At 40.2% G+C, this 21,257-nt stretch overlaps 1 protein-coding gene across 1 annotated transcript; it reads right to left on the minus strand.

The window, feature by feature from the left end:
• Positions 1-336: 336 nt before the first annotated feature.
• Positions 337-20,132, minus strand: alpl (alkaline phosphatase, biomineralization associated). The gene is made up of 12 exons (XM_085777786.1): positions 19,994-20,132; positions 17,293-17,458; positions 15,877-15,996; positions 13,719-13,834; positions 12,142-12,316; positions 10,647-10,822; positions 9,079-9,219; positions 8,849-8,918; positions 8,577-8,711; positions 2,766-2,957; positions 2,540-2,659; positions 337-1,244 (listed from the first exon to the last, which is right to left on the minus strand). The coding sequence occupies exons 2-12, from the start codon at positions 17,411-17,413 to the stop codon at positions 979-981; spliced, it is 1,632 nt and encodes a 543-aa protein (XP_085633912.1). The 5' UTR covers positions 17,414-17,458; positions 19,994-20,132; the 3' UTR covers positions 337-978.
• Between the last annotated feature and the right edge of the window lie 1,125 nt (positions 20,133-21,257).

The following is a 21,257-nucleotide window of genomic DNA, read 5'->3' on the forward strand; positions in this document are numbered from 1 at the left end:
CATATATGGCATATATGACATGCCACATGCTGCTACATGCTGGTGTTGTGTGACAAAATATAAATATGTGCGACTTTACATGGAGAAGTGTAAACTACATGTTATGAAAATGGCACTAGCTGGCTTTCAGCCTTCAGTTGGTCTCAAAGTTGGTCTCCGTAAAAAAAGAGTTTTGTCCTCGAGAAACAATATCTGAAAAAGTTTTTTTCAAAAAAAATAAAATTTTGGATAGATACATTTTGGAAATCAATATAAGTCAGATTTAAAAGAAAAAAAAACACGTCAGATAAGTTAAAACCATTGATGTTAAAACAAAACTGACAACAAGTTTATCAGAAAACAAACACATTTTCTTTATTGGTTAAGAGATTTTACAACTTCTGTTATTGGACAGAACAATGGCAGGTGGGCTTTTTGCAAGTATGCACAAGGTGTATGACAAAATTTTTTATCTTCTTTTGTTTAGTTTACATTCAGTTTCCTCTGGTTTTGGTGGGAAATGTATCCTTCGAAATGTGTTGTAAATACACCATAATTACATGAGAGATCTTTATGAGGTAGATTCTGTTAACTGCACATTTAAAATATGAAACATATTCTAATGTTTGAAAAGCCAATCTATCAATTCAAACCTAAAGAGTTTACATCAAACAAAGAGGTCCTAAAATCCTTAATAAAAACTATTGGAGAGACAAATCACAACTGAGATCTCTGTGACACCATTTTTCATTTCAGTGCATTGGGGCTGAATGATTTTTGTAATATTCTACATATTTGCCTTAATAGACAAAACTGACAACCTTAAGCCTTTGTCCATTAATCATCACAACATGACAGTGTCTTTATAGTGGTCCCATGAACAATATACTGTTGCATGAAATTTAAAAAAAAATTAAAAACAAAGAAAAAATTGATATTGTAAAATGTATGACATGTTTAAACAGGGATACTAACAGGACTACAGTGGTCTGGGATAGGTCAGCAGAGAAGTCGGGTGACTGTCAGAAGAGCTGCTATGCTGGACAGGACGGGACGTAAACCGTCAGTCCCACTGCTTAACTTACAGTGTTCCTTATTCTGGCCGATGCAGGCTGCATAAGCCATAACGTGGGGGATATAGTTCTGCTCATGGACCCCGTGAAGCAGGTGAGCCAAAGGACCTTTAGCAAATACAGCAACATCCTCTCCTCCATGAGTCTCCGAGCTCAAAGGTACAGCTGCCTGGGCCTGGTAGTTGTTTTCCTCTGAAAGGAAGGAAAGGAGAGGAGAAAGAAATGTAAAAAAAAAAAAAAAGGAAAAAAAGAAAAAAGAAAATGGTAATAATGAGAAATGGAGAGGAAAATCACTATCCTTAATTAAAGTTTCCCTGTGGAGTTCTGGACGATTAGTGATAATACAAGTTGTTTTTCTATGAATGGACCCCCATCTTGTTTATCTTGTGCGCACACACAGGGATGCAGACAGGTAAACATGCAATACACATGTCTGTCAATGGCAGATAAACATTTATGCGTGAACAAAGACAGGAAATAAGGATGAAATTTAAACAAAACCTTGTGTTGTCTACAGAGCACCTTCAGTCTTAGCTACGCAGAGGTAGCCTGAGTTTACTTAATAACCACTCAGAGCTACATAATTCCTCTAATAAGTCATTTTGTGATATCTTACTGTAATTTGCCATTAATCGTCCCTTAGCTAGTCCCTGAAAGTCTACTTTAAATGCCAGCAGCACACAGCAAACCCCAACTAAAGCATGCTCTTGTGTTATCACTCATAGCAGATACCAGTGGAGTGGTCAAATTAATATTGTGTTCTTTCCTGCAATATTTCCTTGTATGACTAAATTTGCTTCAATATGATGGTACCTACCTATTTTGGGGCGTAATAAAACTCACCACCAACTGCCCAATTTTCTGAAATTAAGTTATAGTCCAGGCTATCTAGCTAATTTTGGACCCAAAAATAGAACTAATTGTAACAGAATGTTTTTCACCAGACATCATTTCTTTGAGGTGTCCAGAACAACATACTTAAAGTCCTAAGAAATCCTAGTTGGGGAAATAAGTTTAATTCTCCTCAATCCAAGATTGATTAACTGTATATAAAGTGTATGGTGCCAAGAAGGCCAGAAAACAACACCCCAATGGGGCTATTTTTTTCCTTTACTGCTATCCAATGAAACTTTACACAATGAAAGTATCCATGAAATGTAATTTTTTTTGTATTATAAGTTTCTTTGAAAATGAATTTGAATATGCAAATGAGCCATACACTAATGGAATATGCCCAAAATACACCCAAATAGGCTTTCCTTTACTCCTACCACAATGAAGCTTTACACAACCAAGTGTGTGGCTCATTTGCATATTCAAATTCATTTTCAAAGAAACTTGTAATACAAAAAATGTTACATTTCATGGAGGAAAAAAATAGCCCCATTGGTGTATTATTGTCTGGTGTATATTCTGTTACAATTAGTCTGTCGGAAAACGCTATTATAAAACACACACCAACCTGGTGGCTACACTACTTTACTTACGGTAGTTAATGGTGGACACATTCTCCCTTTCACCACTGACGACTTTGTAACCCGGTCCGTTCCCATATAGAATTGAGGTGAATGGCTTCTGATCAATGTCACTAAACTTGGGCGCCAGACCTGTGGATAGAAACATTCAGCATTTTAACTAGGCTATTCTTATGAGTTATTGATACAACACAACAACACAACAATAATAAATATGTGCATCATAATAACAGTTTACCAAATATTGTGTTTCCTCTGAGTGTGTAGCCTCCGAAGTTGAACATATGGGAATGGTCAGCAGTAACTACGGTCATGGTATCATGGATGCTGGTCATGAGATCTGCACGGCCGATGGCCCTGTCCATTTCCACAGCTTCATGCAGAGCTTGCTTGGCCTTACCCTCGTGGTGTCCATGATCGATACGTCCCCCTGTAACACACAAAAACAACATAAAACACATCAGATGACTGTGTTTTACACATGACATGCTGTTTGACCATGACTGACGATGTTCACACAAGAGAGACACCGTCTAAAAATGGCTCTAGTGAGAGAGAAACTTTCAGATAGTCAGACAGCATGCCAAAGTATCTGAAGAGAATGAAAACAGAATTGAAACCCTGTTCACATTCTCACCTTCACAAACCTGTCCAATCACTGTGTGAAGTAGGCATTAATGTCAGACAGATGCTTTCGTAAAGTTACAAAAATCACTCAGATGCATCATCCAATATTCCACCATGAAAACGGTGTGAGGCCTGGAGATTCAGACGTGATTAGACGAGCCAACAAGCACTCAGTCTGAGACACGCTGACCTCTCTACTCCTCCTCAGTCTGGCTCAACAATAACTGTCATATTTGCAGGTGTTTACCAAGTACACATGATTACCAACCCCGAAATTCCTCTTCCTCTTCTATGTAACATCAGTTTGACACTTTCTGCTGAAACTGACTTGAATGCCTGTCTCAGTGTCTCTGCTTGTTAGGATGTGTGGTGGCAAAAATGTTGTTCCTTCAACTGAAGTATTTAAAAAAGGATAACTAACACGTCAGCTGTCTTTCTTGAGTTTTAATAAAAGCATTCATGAATGGAGTCACACAAACACAACCGAACAGGAGTACAGTCAGTGAGTGAGTGGCCTGAAGATGTTTCTCAGGCACTCTATCTTTATAGTAATATGTGGCCCTGCTACGGCAGATCAAACAAGGACACAGACAGAGAAAAAGATCAGGCACATACCCCCCCTTGGCATTCTACAGCCTTTCTGGCGTTAGCTGACATCATCTCTGCACTAGGTGCGGAGACTTTCCTTGCTGTTTATCAACCAAATTAATACATTCCATCTGTGTGTGTCTGTGTCTGTGCTCCTCCCTGGGCTGTAAGAGTTGTCTGGAGGCCATACACCATAACTTTGTGCCACCTCATGCTCGGCGCCGATCATCTGTTGATGGCACCTTACAAAGCACACAGAGCCCTGGAGGTCAGAGCTCCTCTGGCTTCTGTCCTTCAATCTGTTTCTGTGTCTGGTGTACCTCACACTGTTATCACCCAAGGAATTAACTGAATAACACTTTTCCACAAGGAGCAAGGAATGTCAGTGATTTTAGCATAGCCATACGACAGTCATTAACATTCAGTGGGTTACACCCAAATTTTCCATTACAGATGACAATTATGATGAAACCAGAACAATACAAACCATTTCTGGAGTGATTCACATCTTTTTTTTTCATAGATAGGTGGCCTTTTATATCACACACATTTCCCTGATTGCATGGTTGATAGATGTATTTATTTAGTGCCATCGTGCACCTCTCTAACTTTGAGTCACTGGATCCTATGTATCAGTTGTTTACAGGCATTTATATATTCTGCATCTGTTCAGTGTTAATATTACTGAATGTTGTGAGCTTCTTGTTGTTTATTATTTAGTAAAAGACTTGAAGTTGTATTGAAACCTAGTGCCACTAAGTAAACCACTAATGTTTCCCACTGGTTTGAAAAAGATTTCGTTTCGATATTTACCCAATTTAAAAAAGCCAGAACATCACAAACTGTCAATAATCTAATTTGTTAGTTCCTGGAACAATCACAATAAATATCAGAGTTTATGATTTTCACACAAACTTTCAAAGTTTTCCTTTAAATAAAAGTTGCATTGGTTTAGGGCAATCATATCATTAGCATACAGTTCATTTTAATCTGAAATAGTGCTGTGTTAAATTTGTATTAAAGAGGAACTAAGCAGGATGTCTCCCAAATCCCAATGCTACATTTTTACCTTAATTAAAAAGCTCCGGACTAATTGTGATAGTTGTGATAGTTAACTCCATGACTTGTGACTTGTTATGAGTGAGAACGGAGGCTCTCTGCCTTCCACCTTGTTGCAAGGTTGGCTGAAAACCAACCTTGCAACATCAGTGTAGTTACTCTGTCGCGCCCCGATGTCCCAGCTCTCATCTCTGCACACTGCGACACAAACGTGCTCTGTAACCGGCAATCTTTTGTTTATAATGGTTAAGACTACACAAATACACATGTCGTAACATCGTATAACGTTATTCACCGCTCCATGTATTGATTTTTTGCCAGCTTCATTGTAAACAAATGGAAAAGAGGAGCATTACCAAAATAATGGAGAAGTGACCGGATTTGAATAGTTCCCCTTTTACATGTAACGTAGTGACAGGAGCAGATCAAGACAAAGCTTCATACTGGAGTGAGGCCAGGTTACAGGTATGAATGGTGTTTAAAAAAGAGGAAATTACATAAAAGCCTCACCCTACTGTTGTGGTTCAGCCAAAAAGTCTCTAAATCTAAAGACACGGCCAACTGAGAAACTCCACCCCAGTTACATTTGCTGTTATACAACTTGGCAATGTAAAGATTGGCTGACCTAAATGCTTAGCCTTTGCAGGAAAACTCTAATTCAAGTGAGTTCATGAAACCACTGTTGTTTGCACAAACCACAAAATGAGTCATGTTTTCTTCATGCTTGGGCATGCTTGTCGAAGCAAAGACAACTACTAATGCATGTTAAGTGTTAACAATAATTGTTCAAAAATAATGTGTGGTTTTAGAGGAAGTAGCTGCTGTTCTTTTAGTCTTAATGCTAAGCTAGGCTGCTACAGACATATAACATGTTAAAGGTACAGTGTGCAACTTATTTGGCTTTTTGTTAGCAAAAATCAAATATTGCTTTCATAAATACATATAAGTCTAATCACAATTGCATACAAATGAAAGCTGTCTCGTAGCTTAGAATGAGTTGTTTACAAGTACATAGGTGGCGGTGCACCCAACCGAAGCTGCCATGTTGCATCGCCATCTTTGAATATGCTAGCTGAAAGGGGACAAACTTGCGTTTTACATTTAAATCCCTGTGTGCTGTCGGGGGCGGGTGAGAGAGGGACAACTGAAAAATAACATATAAATCCTAGAATAAATAATTGATTTAAAAACTGCCTAAGTGCAGCCACAGTGTGTGTTTTCACAAATACTGTTAGTATTATACATAGTTTCATTTCTCAGCTCGTACACATTTGATTTCACTCGCCGCACAGCTGGCAGAGCGTCATGTTTCCATGTTCCATTCTATGTTTACATGACTCCAGATTGTAAAAATTAGTCTCTAAAGTATTGATAAACTTTTACAACCACTCCTTTCGTTTAATAAACGGACCGCTCCAGATGTCACGGTTCCCTTCCCATTTTACACACTGGACCTTTAGAGTAAAAACCTGGCAAATGATAATGTCCCCTTTTACAGGGCATGAGGGTCACTGACTGATTTGATGACTCTTAAAATGTGAATCACATCATATGGCCCTCACAATCACCAGACCTCAACCTAGGGGACATTTTAGATGTGCTCACACCAAATTAAGGAATATCCTCCAGAAGAATATTGCTCATCAATCAATGATGAGAACTGACGCCACTCAGTGACATGTAATGGCCAAATCTGTGTCTCCACTTTTGAGACAAAGATGTGAACCAGCTCTCTATCTTTTCACTGACAGGTAGAACACAAATAGGATTATCTGTTCATTCAATAACAACAATGCAGTTTCCACATAATGCCACCAATCCTAATCATTAATTATACAAGTAGTTCCGACCAAGCAATCTGATTGGTCAATAAGACATTTAGAACGTGCTCAAATCAGCATTACAGCACGGCTGACTCATCACTGAAAATATTACTTCGCCATGTCATGTTGTTTACACATCTCCATGGCAACATGGATTTTTCCCCCTTTTATTTTAAAAAACGTCATGTTTATTACTCGTGAAAATAAATCACAAACTACATTGACCTCCTGTAGGGTGTTCCTGACAGCTGCCAAAGTCACATTTATAGAACAATTATGTTATTTTATTTTTTGTTAATATATTGTAAACTTCCCCGTTACAGCCAAGAGAGGATTGTCTCCCTCCCATGTGTGTAACGTTACAAAGTCGGAGAGACACGAGTTGTGATCGCGGTGAATATGTTTTTTTAAATATGGCCTGGAGCTGAATATTTCATTGGATAAAACGGAGGTGATTACCTGTATGTTTCTCTCTCTCCCTCTCTCTTGCTTGCGCCTTTTGGGCTTTTAAATAATCTGGAGAAATCGTTTGGCTTTCTCTATCAGCTGTGTCGGCGACACGGCGCTATAACTTCATTTACATGCAGAGTTTGCGGTTGTAGAAGCTACATCTGTGAAAGGAAAAAAAACGGCATCTTTGTTATAATTTGGGCGAGTTTGTGCAGTGTTGATTTAGTTCGGGAAAGTCCGAGACCGCGTTAAAACATGAACGTCAGCTCAGAGTTCACTCATCTGGGACTAGAAAATCATTTCTGTTGCTAGGTCGTTACTAAGGTTCGGACTATTTGCTGTAGAGGTGAACTAGGTTCCATTACACATAGGAGTCTACTGACGTGACTGATTGTGTTTCAGTTATTAGTCAGACCCCATTTATTCCCATGGAAACGGGAAGCACACTCGCAAAAAACTTTAAATTTTGAGAGCAAAACGTCCATCAACATGAATATTTATTTAATTATACGCTTTATTTTGTTGGTAATTGATGCTTGCGGACCGAGGCGCTCACCGTCGTGCTCAAATGACGTTAAAGCACACCCTCTCGGGTAATATTGCTTAAACACACCCCACTGTATTGTGTAATGTCCTAACTGACAATCCCAGCATGTCCTGATTGGGAAAGGCACAGTTCAACTTAGTTCAAATCATCTGTTTGTGCCTTTGTGGAAATTTACTGTGATAACTAATCAAGCCTCCATGGTTCGAGAAACACGAGTCTCACTATGCTTCAGACTTAGCGCTTATATGATACAGTCCCCCCTCCCAGTGCATCTCACAATCTAACAAATCTGTCTACATTATGTTGCAAGTAGCCAGATGTGTCAAGGTGTGACATAACTACTTCTGACTGTCCACCTTTTTCCGAACGTCAAAAGTGTCAGCCGGTTTTGCTCTTCCGGTGGAATTGTATGTTTACATTTCCATGGTTTCAGTCATTGCTTTTAACAATGGATAGCCTACCACATAAATGGACATCCATGTAAAAAGCCGCAACTATGACAACGACTGAAACCATGAAAATGTAAACATACAATTCCACCGGAAGTGCAAAACAGGCTGACATTTTTGACGTTCGGAAAAAGATGGATAATCTGGGGCGGCGTTTAGCTCACTGGGTAGGGCCCCGGTTCGAGTCCCGCGTTGGACGGCCCTTTCCTGTGTGTCATTCCCCCACTCTCTGCCTCCCATTTCCTGTCTCTCTCGACTGCACTATCAATTAAAGGCAATAAAAGCCCAAAAAATATACTTAAAAAAAAAAGGTGGATAATCAGAAGTAGTTTAAGAGAAAGAAACGAGAGAGGATAGGATAACAAAGACAATCCAAGGTTCTGCATCTGTCTGACTCATTAAATAAGTTGGGCAGTTTGGACAGAAATCAGTAAATTAAAAAAAGAAAATGAAAACGCAGATTTTTAAATTTCGCCAATTTCACTATGATTGAGATACAAACTAACCTTCTACAAGCAGGTAAAATCCACGAGGGTTCTTCCTCAGGATCTTGATGGCCACCTCCACCATCTCTGTCAGTGAAGGATCGGTGTCTTTGTTCCTCTCCAAGTCATACGTCAAATCAGCAGGCTCAAAGAGGCCTGGAATAACAGGGTGAGGGCAAGGCACAGTTCAGAGTGAAATAAGATATTACACACAGAAAATAAGCCCATGGCAAAAATGCATACACATATGGCTTCATTTACACTTCAATGAGACGCTGAGATGGGAAACTCACCCAATAAGTAATCCACATTGCTAGGGTTCAATGATAAGAGCTGCATCTTGTTCCATACATAATGGCCTTTCTGCGCAGTTACAAAAAAGACACAAACGTACAGCACGGTATGACTGGTACTGTAACACCACAGTCACTTTGAAGTCAATATGCAAATGCAATTGCAAAGATAAAAGAGGGAGAGGAGAGAAGAGAAGCGCAAAGAGAGGGAAGAAGGAGGAGTAATTTACTTTATCCTTCATTCTGTCGGTCCACTCCTTCACCAGGTTTCTCCCGTCGTTTCGTGTGCCCCTGTGCTTCAGCACGTCGGGGTACTCGACATCTGACGTGTTTTTAGGAAGCATGTATTTCCTCCCTCCACCCATGATCACCTGAAGAACAGGAGAATTGAAAACAAAATTACAGGCTTAACCTTTGTAGAAGAAGACAGCAGAACAATGCTGCAGTTAGGTTGTTAATGTACTTTGTACACAATCTGGTTAGCACAGTGTATTACAGCAGGTGACAAGTACATGCTCAAAGAGCCTTTTCTCCACTGATTTTGTGCATCTTTAAGGTCAATGATGTAATTACCTGGTCATCTTAAACTACTGTAGTTACAAGAGAGCTTTCTGGTTAAATCAATCAATTAATTTGTTAATTACTCCCTTGAATGATATATTGTAGTTTGTTTCATGAAATGGCAATAAAATGTACAGTAGAAACAAAAAAATGCTCATCACAGTTGAAGCCAACGTCATACAGTAAATGCTAACATGTTGATCTTTAGCAAGTATAAATTCCCGTCATGTTAATTATTGATTAATCTCATGATTATAACAACATGATAATAATGATTGTTGGTTTATCCTGTTCACATCCAAACATCAGCTAAGTGCCAGGCCATTTGTTTTGCAGACATTTGATTATGAACCAAAGCACTGCACAAACTGAAATCATGACCAATTGATGGCTGTGGAGGGAAGTGGCAGAGTTGACCATGAATTTACATGGCGATCAGGGCAGTCATTGGTTTCTATTGTGTTTGAATCATGAATGCCTGTACAAAACTTCATGGCTACCCATCAAATACTTGGTGTTGTTGAGATGTTTCATTCTGAACCAATAATCCGTACCACCCCCGCTGACTGACGATTCAAAGCTCTCAACCAAATGGTTACCTATAAGCACCAAACATTTACTTATGACTAACATTATAACAAAATGAATATATAACTACCATGACTGCAAACAATCAACCAAAAAAAAGCCTCTCTAAAACATGTTAGACTGCATTAGTTGTACCTGCAGTCAGAGGGATGAAGCAGCAGTACACCTACATCTGTTATCATAGTAAACATATCCTATGTGTTTGTGTTTGTGTAGTTTGAGCAGGTTATTGATTTTCTTTCTGACCTTTCATAACACATTACGACCCGAGACAGGCCAACTGACCGACCGGGCCGGACTTGTCTCATGAACCACTCCACATGTTCCCCATCACTTTTTTTTTACCATCAGCTTCATTTCACCACATTTCCTCCCTCTTTTCCAACTTTCACTTTGTAATTATTCCCTTTAGCTTTAGCTTTAGCTGCTGCAGCTCAAATATCTATCTAGGTGGTGACAAGACGGCATTATGACCGCTTAATATTTCTCCCATGTGATATCAAGAAATGTTTCACTCTCTTTTCTTCATCTTGCTTCACACAAATAGAAAAAAAATCCACCAAGAACAATGAGGAAATGTTTGTTATTTTTGCTTGTAAAATGAATGAATTGATGCTGATAGTTTTTCCACTATTTTTTTTTCACTTACATCAATATTGGGAATATTTTCGAAGAGCTGTCTGGCAATGTCCTTGCAGCCGGCCTGCACTGCTTCAGCTGGCATCTCATTGTCCGAGTACCAGTCTCTGTCCACACTGTGGGCGTACGCAGCACTGGGAGTTGCATGGTTGACACGAGTCGTAGTCACTATTCCCACTGACTTGCCTGTAGTTGACACACACGTGCATTTTTTCAGTAAAACAGTGGTTTAGATCCAGAATAATCCAAATAATAATAATAATTAAAAAAAGTTGGACCTTAACCTTTCGTCTATTTTCTAAAAGATCGGTTCAAGAGCTATTAAATGTTATAATCACAAAATAACACATGAACATTTTTTTTTTGGACCTAAAAGAGTTCTTCCTCTTCAGGGTGTACCAGCAGGGGACGGTGTCGTAATGTGACCTGATGAGAAACACATTTCTATTTGCTTTGTGCAGGAGGTCAGCGGCCCCCTGCCCTGTTCCCTCTGGAATGATTGGATTTCTTATTATCTGTGACCCCTGAACCCACACACATACACACATGGTCTCTCTCACATACACACCCTGACCCTCACCCACCCCCAGCTTATCCCCACCACTGCTCTCTGAAAATCCACTACTAACTCCTTTCACAGCTCTCATCCCCTTTTTCTGCTGTGCCTTTTATCAATTTGTCTTTAAAAAGTTGTGTTCAGACAAGAACATTGTGTTCAAGCAGATTGTGTAAAGCTGTGATCATCCTTGAAAAGTAAAAGCACATTTTCATTGATTCTGATTGATTCTATGGAGGAAAGTGTCATCATCCAGGCCTTTTCTTTCTTTCGTATTTTTTGCATTTTTTTTTTGATAAAACAGTTAGTGTGGATGGACAGGAATGCAGGGAGAGACTGGGGGAATGGTATGTGCAAAGGATTGTAAACCACTAAACCACCCAGCACCCCGATCACCCCGGATTTTAATCAATACAATTTCTCCATTGAGACATGGTTCCTCAGGCTTCCCATCTGGCTCTATGGATATGCCAGCATGACAATGATACGTCAGGGTTCAGCAAAGAAAAAAACAACCAGAATCCATGTGAAACTTTACAGCAAAGACGGCCAAACATGAGAATTTTTTGAAAAATAAGTTCATAAAGTCTAACCCTTGTATATTCAAATGAGAACACATCAAAAAATAACACTTTGGGTCAAGTTAGTAAATGAGGATAAAGAAATTTCAAGCCACGCTCAAGTTCAAAGGATGAATAGCTAAAAAGAGGAATGAGCAGACTGAAAAAATGTGTATTAACAGCATCACTTTCAAAAACACTTCAAAGTCAGTGCTTTGAGCGATCAAGTCGTCCCACTGAGTGTTCCCACTTCTTATTTACACAGCATTAACTACACCCAGAATTACGTTTCCTTGGATATGAAACACGCAGTACAATCTGCAAGGCAGCCGAGGAGATGTCTGTGAAAGTGGCCTGTGCTTCGTTGTGTTAATTCAGTGTTCCTCTACCTGCGTCCTTAGCCCATCGGAGGATGGAGGTGACCTGGTTGCCCTCTGTCGTGTTACACTGGGATCGGACCGCAGCTGCGCTCACGCCCACCGTGCCCTCGTTGGCCTTGACCCCGCAAAGGTAAGCCGTGGCGGTGCCGGCGCTGTCTGGCACCTGTGCATTAGTGTTGTATGTCTGCAGAGACACATGGACATGTCGTCAGATAGGACTGTTTACGGCTGTTCTGCTCTCATTAGTTTAAACATGACAGGTGTTATTCCTACAATACCGGCCATGGACGAAAACACGGTTGATGCTCTAGGGGATGTTTACAGCTAGAGTTGACGATAATTTATTGATGCAATTCATCATTCATTTTCTATCTTTACGGCTAAGTCCTTTTTAATCAGGCATGAACAGTAACTTCTAGATGGAGCACTTTTTACAAATCCCCTTGGGCTGATGGAAATAATGATCAAAGATGCATTATTGTGCACTTGAGCCAATGAATGCAAGCTATTAAGGTATGAGATGAAAGAAAATATGTTTTGAATTTAAGTCTCAAATACCACCTACGCTAAAGCTGGAGTGCCAATCTAATGAAAGAATATGTCAGCCGAGGCTCATTCATGTGCTTTTGATTGTGTTTGGAGAGGCGCCGAGAAATAAGCTCAGGCTTTGACTACACACTTGGTGGTGGGATCAATTAACCCTAAGTTTTGGTGGTTTTATAGGATTTGTTAACATCTGGGTTGCTACCACACTCATGCTTCTCACATTGTCATTGCTGATGTTGTGTGTGCCTAAGGTATAAGTGATCAAACCACTCAACAATGTGTGTATCATATCTGTAACATAACACACAGTATGACATGACACACATATGACCTTGTCCACAGTCACAGGCCTTTGCCAGGAAGCTATTTATGGCCACAACAATCAATACATATACTTTACTTTATTTGTTTATTTGGATGGGACCATGCACATTAATGGACATAAAAACATATAAATGTGCCGGATTGTAGCAAAAGTGCTTATTTCTATCCAGAGTTCCATAAACATAAAAACAGTTCATTTGATACACATAATAATGTAGACAACGAAAGGATAACAAGACGACTAAGACAATGTAAAACATATTGACAAACACGTTCCATGGGTAGGGGGACCATAAGAGCTTCTGGGAGATAAAGTGCATAAGTGCTGGGTTAAAGTGACAAGTGCTAAAGTGCACGTAAGTAAACAAGTAAAGTTGTATTGCACGATGCCCTGCTAGATAGTATTGCACAAGGCCCTAAAGTGCACATTAGTTTCAAGTGCCAGGTTGTATTGCACGATGCCCATTACACCCAGATGCACAAGCAGAAGTGAGTAGATATTGCACGAAATGTAATACATAATTGTAATTATGTAAGTACTACTAGAACCAAAATGACGTACACAAAAAACATTGTGTACAATTAACTGAAAAATAAAATGGTTTGCTTGTAACCATGCTTTTAGTTTTCCTTGAACATGGTAAGAGTGCTGCTCTCCCTAATTGCGACTGGGAGGTTAAATCAAACATATGTATGATATAATAACTGTAACAGACCTTGGCCAAAGATACAAAAGGGAATTTGTCCATCTCCAGCTGCGTCTCCTCTCCGCTCTGCCCCTTTAGCTGACCCTTCAGTATTCGGGCGGCCGTCACTGTGGGAATGCCCATCCCTGAACAACAAAAGCAGGTCGACTGTTAGAATTGCATTCATGTTCCCACAGAGCTACCACATGATAAACATTGTTATCTATCCACCAGTCACTGCTGAGCTCAGTTTGCCTCATATAAGATTGCTGTTTGGGAACAAGGTTGCTGCTGTTGAGTAAACATTTTCACTGATATAAATTACTTTTAAAACAGAGACTTAGGAAGGACAAACACAGGAGAAAGAAGATAGAAACATTGGGATGAAAAAAGATACTTTTGGTGATGTGGGAAGAGAAGAAGCTGTGCAGTTAATCTGTAACTTGCTGGATGAATAGAACTTGCAGTGATTCTTTGTCGTTTGGTTGTCTAGATACCTGAGACTAAGGATAACCACAGGAGGTGAGGACATCTTTACAAATCGGTAAATTGTAAGACGGGCGTAAATTAAGCTTTTGGTGCTTGGTGTTCTAAACTGAAATAACAAAAACAAAGATATCACCAAAGAAGCAACAGTTTTAAACACCTCAAGAAAAAGGTACGTTAAAATTAACATTTAAATACGGTGGGAGATTGTGCTTGTTGCACAATACTTGAAGCTTTGAACTGCAAACAGGAAGCACGTCATTGTGCGGCTGAGTCTTGTCACAATCCAGTGATTTTCAAAGTACAAAGCAGACAAACATTAAGTAAACATTAGACAATTTCTCCCTGTTATGTCTCACCAGCTTTGAAAAAAAGTTGCAAGACGCTGTCTGTTATTGCCTGACTACACTAACATGAGCGCGTATGCTGCAGTGCGCAAGAATGTCGTGCTGTGCCTGTAGTCCAAACAGAGAGAGCGGAGGCCCGATGGAGGATAAAAGTTATTGTGTGACCAATGAGCGTCCCCGCACAGACACAAGCCCAGTGATGTGGCGGCAGCACAGTTGTTTTGTTTGCTGCTATTCATTAGAAAACATTTGAAAAATCTCATTTATGTTCCACTGGATTACTGGATCCTCTGTAACATCATCATTTCAACTCGATTAGATGTGGTAGCTCAGTTAAACTGTCAATACGTTTTCATATCTTTATTTTAAAAAATTACAAGGGCAAAATGGTCGAGGCTCTGCACTGACAGTCTGGGTGTTTGGTTATGAGGATACAGGGTATCCCTCTGCAGCAAGACTACCTTCTACTTTTATGGTTTTACACAGGGTTAAAGGGATAGTTCACCCAAAATTCAAATTTCACTCATTATCTACTCACCCTCATGTCGACTAAGGGCTGGGAGAAGTTTCAGAGTCCTCCGTGCCTTCTCTGAGTTACAGCGGGGCTCCGTGCAGCACTGCATGTCCATATGACGGTTGCGAATGGGCCTCACTTTTCTTCGTCCAAAAAGACACACCAAAAAAACATCCAAATACCTCCATAGTGCTCGTCTGTAATGTCCCTCTTGTATTGAAGCCCCAACATGAGAAATTGTTCCGAAAAAAATTAAATAAGTCTATCTACTAAGCTTCTTTGTAGCGGAAGCTCCCAGTGTTGCTCTGCCGGAATCTCACGCGATTTGCGGAGCCGTGAACTGGGTGTCAATGCAAATCTCGCGTGATTTGCACTGACACAGGAAGAGCAGTGAACTGAGACACTGGGAGCTTCCGCTACAAACAAGCTTGAAATATAGACTTATTTAATTTTTTTCTGAACAATTTCTCATGTCGGGGCTTCAATACAAGAGGGACATTACAGACGAGCACTATGGAGGTATTTGGATGTTTTTTTGGTGTGTCTTTTTGGATGAAGAAAAGTGAGCTCCGTTCGCAACCGTCATATGGACATGCAGTGCTGCACGGAGCCCCGCTGTAACTCAGAGAAGGCACGGAGGACTCTGAAACTTCTCCCAGCCCTTAGTCGACATGAGGGTGAGTAGATAATGAGTGAAATTTGAATTTTGGGTGAACCATCCCTTTAAGGGGGATTTCATCATTTCTCTCCACAAGACAAATTTCAGAGTGATCTGACAATAAAGTATAATCTTACCTTATTTTACAAATGAGTATAGATAAACAATGAAGTCATGTCTTACCATCTCCAAGAAAGAGGATGAGATTCTTTGCTTTGTTTTTATTAAGAGTTTGCAGCGTTAGAGATTCCTTCAGCGTCCTCTGCGCCCACGTATTCCAAAACTTAGGATCCTTCTCTTGCTCTGTGTCACAGTGAAAAAACAATGAGTCTGGTTAGCTTTGGTAGTTACAGGATTGAACAGATTTATTGATCACATTATTCAGAATGTAGAACCACTTCAATAAACGTTGTCAACAGATTAGTGTATTGACACATTGTGTATATGTATTATGTCATACTATCTGTGCTCTCACATCAAATCAAATAGCACTGTACTGTATGTGTTTTTTATGTATGCAACATGTTCCCTGTCTCCACGACAAATTTCTCCCTGGTGGAGACCAATAAAATTAACTTAACCTAACCTAACCTAACTTTTAATAGTTTACCGATTCTTGGATTCCTTACTCTCCTGTGATAGTTCATTAAAGCAGAAGTAAGCGATATTTTTGTGTTAATATAAGTCTTAAATAGTTATATCTTCCGACAGCAATCACTTACATAGAGTGTTTGGACTGAAACACGGGTCTGTCAGTCCCTCTGCTCTGCTCTGAGCCGAGGAGAAAACATTTCTCGTATCCTACAAGTTTTATCCAATGAGGAGAGAGAACGGCATGAAGGGCTGTGTGTGCAGCCAAGGAACGCCGTGAATGTGGCGACGTAGGGACGAGGACTGTTATGGTGCATTCAAGGCAACTCGTGTTTTTCCGACCTGTGAAGTCGTACCAGTTCGATCTGGTACGAGTTCACGGGTCGGAAGTTACGAGTGGCCGTTATAGTGACTTTCACAGGTAAAACAGGTCGGAAAAACACGAGTGGGTTGCCTGGAACGCTACAAAGTCGTAAGTCGTGACTTGAAGCTGTAATTTACGGTTTCAAAAGCCTGCCTGGAACGCAACATTAGCCAAAACGACCGGATCGCATACTTCTGCTTTAAATATCTTTGTGTTTTGGAATCAAAACAAGACATTTGAAAATGTTATTTTAGATTCTGGTTAAACACAATGGACATTTTATTACTATTATTATTATTATTATTATTATTATTATTATTATTAATTTCTTTACAAAGTAGTCAAATTAATTGATAGCTAAGATACAACTAAATCACAGTCCTGGGGTGAAACTCTCTCAGATACACCGGAGAAGATTAATCTGATGATCATGTTTTACAAACCATTTGAATCTCTTTCATTTTTCTGTGGTGCAAACAAATTGACTTCCATGGGAAAATGTCCAGTTTAAAAAAAAACCCCACAGGAAATCATTTGTAGAAGAATATCCTTCCTTAAAGATTTTCAATAATTTTGTGCTGGACGTCTCTCATCTGCTTGTGTGACAGCGCCAGCAGCGACTGGTTAATAACACAGTAACTAACCTGGGAATTGTGGCTTCCCAAGACTCCCAAAGATCATACAGGAGCAAACGATGAGCAGGGTTGTCGCCTTCATGTTGTCGTCTCTGTGTGGCTGACGCGTGGCTCTAGACAGCCATAACATGCCACTTGGAGCAGCTGAGGAAGCCTGTCTGCAGTTGGCGCACGGCTGGCAGAGAAAAGGACAAGCACACCAATAATTAAGTCTGTGTCATCTCGTCGCACCCTGACTCTGACATACTGGTTTAATATTTATTTACTCTGTGATGATTTACCAAAGGACACTTATTTCAGCCAGATAACACACTTCATGCTCATGCTTTCCCACTGCAAATACCTAACGTGTAGGTGACTAGTGTGACCACGGGATTGTCTTAATGAACATGTGGCAGCCATCCGCAGTGGAATATTAGTTACTTGCTTGGTGCAAGCTAAACACAAACTGGAGAGAGTCAGTGCAGTCCAAACAAAAGAAGAAAGAGGCAGAAAAAGCACAAGAGGACAAGTACAACCAGCAGTCTGTTTTCAAAATGAGAGCAGATGAAAAGATATTTCTTGGCATTGTTGTTCTCACTTGTTGAAAACAGATCACTCAGCCCACCATCAGGCTTCGCAGCAGAAACAAAAGAAGGCTGGGTGAAGTTAAGCTTGAGGCCTTGCTGTGAATGTAAGTAGCCACAACAGGGGCCCTGAAGGCTCCTGGTCAGTAAGGCTTTCATGTGCAATTATCAACACCCTCCTCCTTTCTTCCCCAGTGCTTATAGTCAAGGTCATTTTAATGGGATTGTGCTCCATAGCACTGAGAGGTTTAAGGGCCATAACAAAGCCGATTAACACTGATGATTGACTGCGCACATCCACCCGTGAGAGAGAAACTGGAGATAGCCCCACTTTTATCAGAACATTTCTGACACAATGCTTCTGTTTCTTTTTGTTGAGTCTGAACAGGGTTGTGCGCAAACATCTCTTACGTCATACACTCCATACTGCAGCGTGAATGTACTGCACACTGACATGGTTAAATCGATCAATATAATGGACTTGTTTTCCATTGAAGCTCCTTTGCCATTCAATGCACACACACCCATACCTTTGAACAGCACTTCTCCATACTGACTATGATGAAACCGCCTGCTTTGCCAACAACTCCAAGATCCTGTCTGGACCGGTAAGTCTGCCATGCTCCATCTGGTTTAATGAAAACAGGCGAGTTTGAACCCCAAAGGGCATGATCCAGCCCTGAATAAGTACAAGGTGATATGCCAGAGGCAAGTTGCCGTTACCATTTCTCAGATGCCGCAGGCCACGAGTGGCCTCAAAATCTGCCTGGTCCACCCACAGGAAGTGAACCAGCCAGCCTGCAGGTAAAATAGCAGAGCACCATCACCACTAATATCACCAGCATGCCACCCAGGAACGTGCTCAGTATCACATTAGTTCCCAATTCGGCCATGGTGTCAGCGAGCTTCGGGCTATACTCCACTGTGCCAGAATCGTGGCTTCTTTCAAAAAAAAAAAAAAAAAAATTCTCAGCACCAAAATGATTCCACCCTTCTTGGCTTCCTTACGCAGAGCTGCCACTGCCCCGAGGCCAGTCACACATGTGCTACTCCAGCAGGTATAGCAGCTTCAAAGCTTGGATTAGGCTTTTAATTACACTCAGAAGAGGAGGGCTGGGCGATAGAGGCTGACCTCCAAAATATTCAATCAAACCCCCAAACATTTATCTCTGTGCCACTTCAAGACAGGCAAAGCAGATGAGTGCTTTGCATGGTGAGACAGAAAAGATTGTGTTATCTCTTTCTCTATGACTGGCAAGGACACTTGCCACAGTTGCCACTTTTTAGACAGGCAACTTGGTTTTCTCCTCACACCAGTCTGCCTCACCCAGCCTCCTGTATGCATCCAGAATAACTAACATTTTAACAGCATTTCACACTGACATGAACATCTCACTTGTTTATCTTATTCTGCCAAAAATCTGTCACTGTGTATAAATATGTATAAGTTGAAGAGAAGAAAGTTAATTTAAAAAAAAAACAGATTTTGTAATCTCTGTGTCAGGAAACTAAATGGCTTGTGCAGTCTAAAGCAAAGCTTCCCAAACCTTTTCATGAAAACGCCCAACTTATCAGGAAGTGTACACCATATCTGAGATTTGACTTAAAAATACTAAAAACATATAGTAACTGGGGCAGAGGCATTTTATCACAGCCCCTTGTGCATAAAGGGGGTTGGGAATTGGAGTGGATGTTGGAAGACCCATGAGCCCACTGAAAGCACTTCCACAGACCCATATTATCCAAAGACCCTCATGGTTGTAATTGAAAATTGCATCATCATTCTTAGTATAACTCAAGGTAAAACTACACTATGCCACTGCAGACTTGACCACACGTCAAAACTCAAAAAGCTGATGTCTGTGCAACAGATGCCCCCTCAGAAAACCTCTTTTATTAAAACCAAAATCGGATCATTCCGGACTGAAGAGCACGGACAAACTCGCATTATTGTTCAGAGCGGATGCTGATGGAAAAGAAGAAAAAACTAAAATAAATTTAAAAAACAAACAAGTATAACCAGTATAACGACCTGTAACCGTAGCCTATTTCAGTTTACACTCTGATGGCGCGTTTCTCCCTAAGCAGCCTGTTATCTGTGAGAAAACAACACAAAACAAAAAGTTAATTGTAGTTGTACTCACTGTAAGTGGTCCTCCAGGCACAAATCTACATCCAAATGAGCGCGCAGTCCATTCAGTCCCTCTTCATTAAATGTGTGCCGCTGCTTTCACAGCCCTTTTATATAAGGCCGCACTTGTTCGACACTGGCATTGGAGGTCTGAGAATAGCGGTCTGTATCCCACAGGGGGAAAAAAAAACTTAAAATAACGATGCAGTGCTGATGGGATGAGATGGACCGAGAGCTCCGCCTGTCGGAAACACGAGGGAACGGCGTGCCATAACCTATATAATGACTACAACTGGTGGAAGTGTGTCAATGATTCAAATGATTGATGATGATGAAATTAAAATGAATCATCTAATAATAATTATTATATAGGCCTAATAATCAAGGATTATTATTGGTGATTTGAGGTTGTGTCTGATTATACAGATAGTTTAAACTACTTAATGTATCATAACATTTGTGATTTCATGTTTATTTCTTATGGACCAATGTCCCACTGCATTTGTAGCCTATAGGCTATAGTTTGAAGTGTCCCATCTTAAATTGGCCTTTAAAATATTTAAGAAGTACATTTAAAAGCACAAATGCACAGGAAATACACAGGCAACCGGACATTTACATTCACTAATGCCTAATTTTCACTTATGAAACAACTAAAAAGTAACATGTAAAGACAAAATTTTGTGAAATGTAGAATAGAAAATATAGTGAAATATTATTATCTTGTAAAATCGTATTTCCAACACTGCAAACAAACTTTGCTGCTGTCAAAACAGCACAGGTCTTCCCACTTCATTAAGCAGGCTGGCCTTAATTCATGAGGTGACTGGTGGTATGGCATTGCTCCTTGCTGTTTACTGTAGTCTCCTTTGGATGTCACTGTAAGACCTGCTTCTGCCCCTCTCCACTGTGAGCTACAGGAACTGCAGGGGCTGACACAACCTCAGTCTTTACTATAGCTTTCACTGACAATAGAAACTTCTGCTTTTTTAACCTGTCATGATTTTTTGGGTGCGGGGGCGTTTGTGGGTGAATTTAGGGTCACACTGCTAAGTTGTAACTCTACGAAGGAACTGAAAGTGTTATGAAAGAGGATGAAGCAATTTTTTTTTTTAAAAAGGCAAGTAATAGCCTATAACTGAATGGTAGACTACTTAAAATCACCATTAATATGTAGGCCTAGGCTATTAACTAATATTTTCCAGCTACTGACATTTACCTAGGCTATGTTGTGTTTACCAGATAAATGTAGGTGCAATGAAAATGAAAGCCTAAAA

The sequence above is a fragment of the Trachurus japonicus genome, chromosome 5 (genome assembly GCF_045865225.1).
Source record: "Trachurus japonicus isolate A0001 chromosome 5, Traja_1.0".
Lineage (NCBI taxonomy): Eukaryota > Metazoa > Chordata > Actinopteri > Carangiformes > Carangidae > Trachurus > Trachurus japonicus.

Coding starts and splice junctions, on each gene's coding strand:
- alpl (XM_085777786.1), bottom strand. CDS start 17,413: ATGTTATGGCTGTCTAGAGCCACGCGTCAGCCACACAGAGACGACAAC. Junction 8,919..9,078: donor CCGACAGAATGAAGGATAAA/GTAAATTACTCC, acceptor GTAACTGCGCAG/AAAGGCCATTATGTATGGAA. Junction 1,245..2,539: donor TGTGTCCACCATTAACTACC/GTAAGTAAAGTA, acceptor CCTTCCTTTCAG/AGGAAAACAACTACCAGGCC.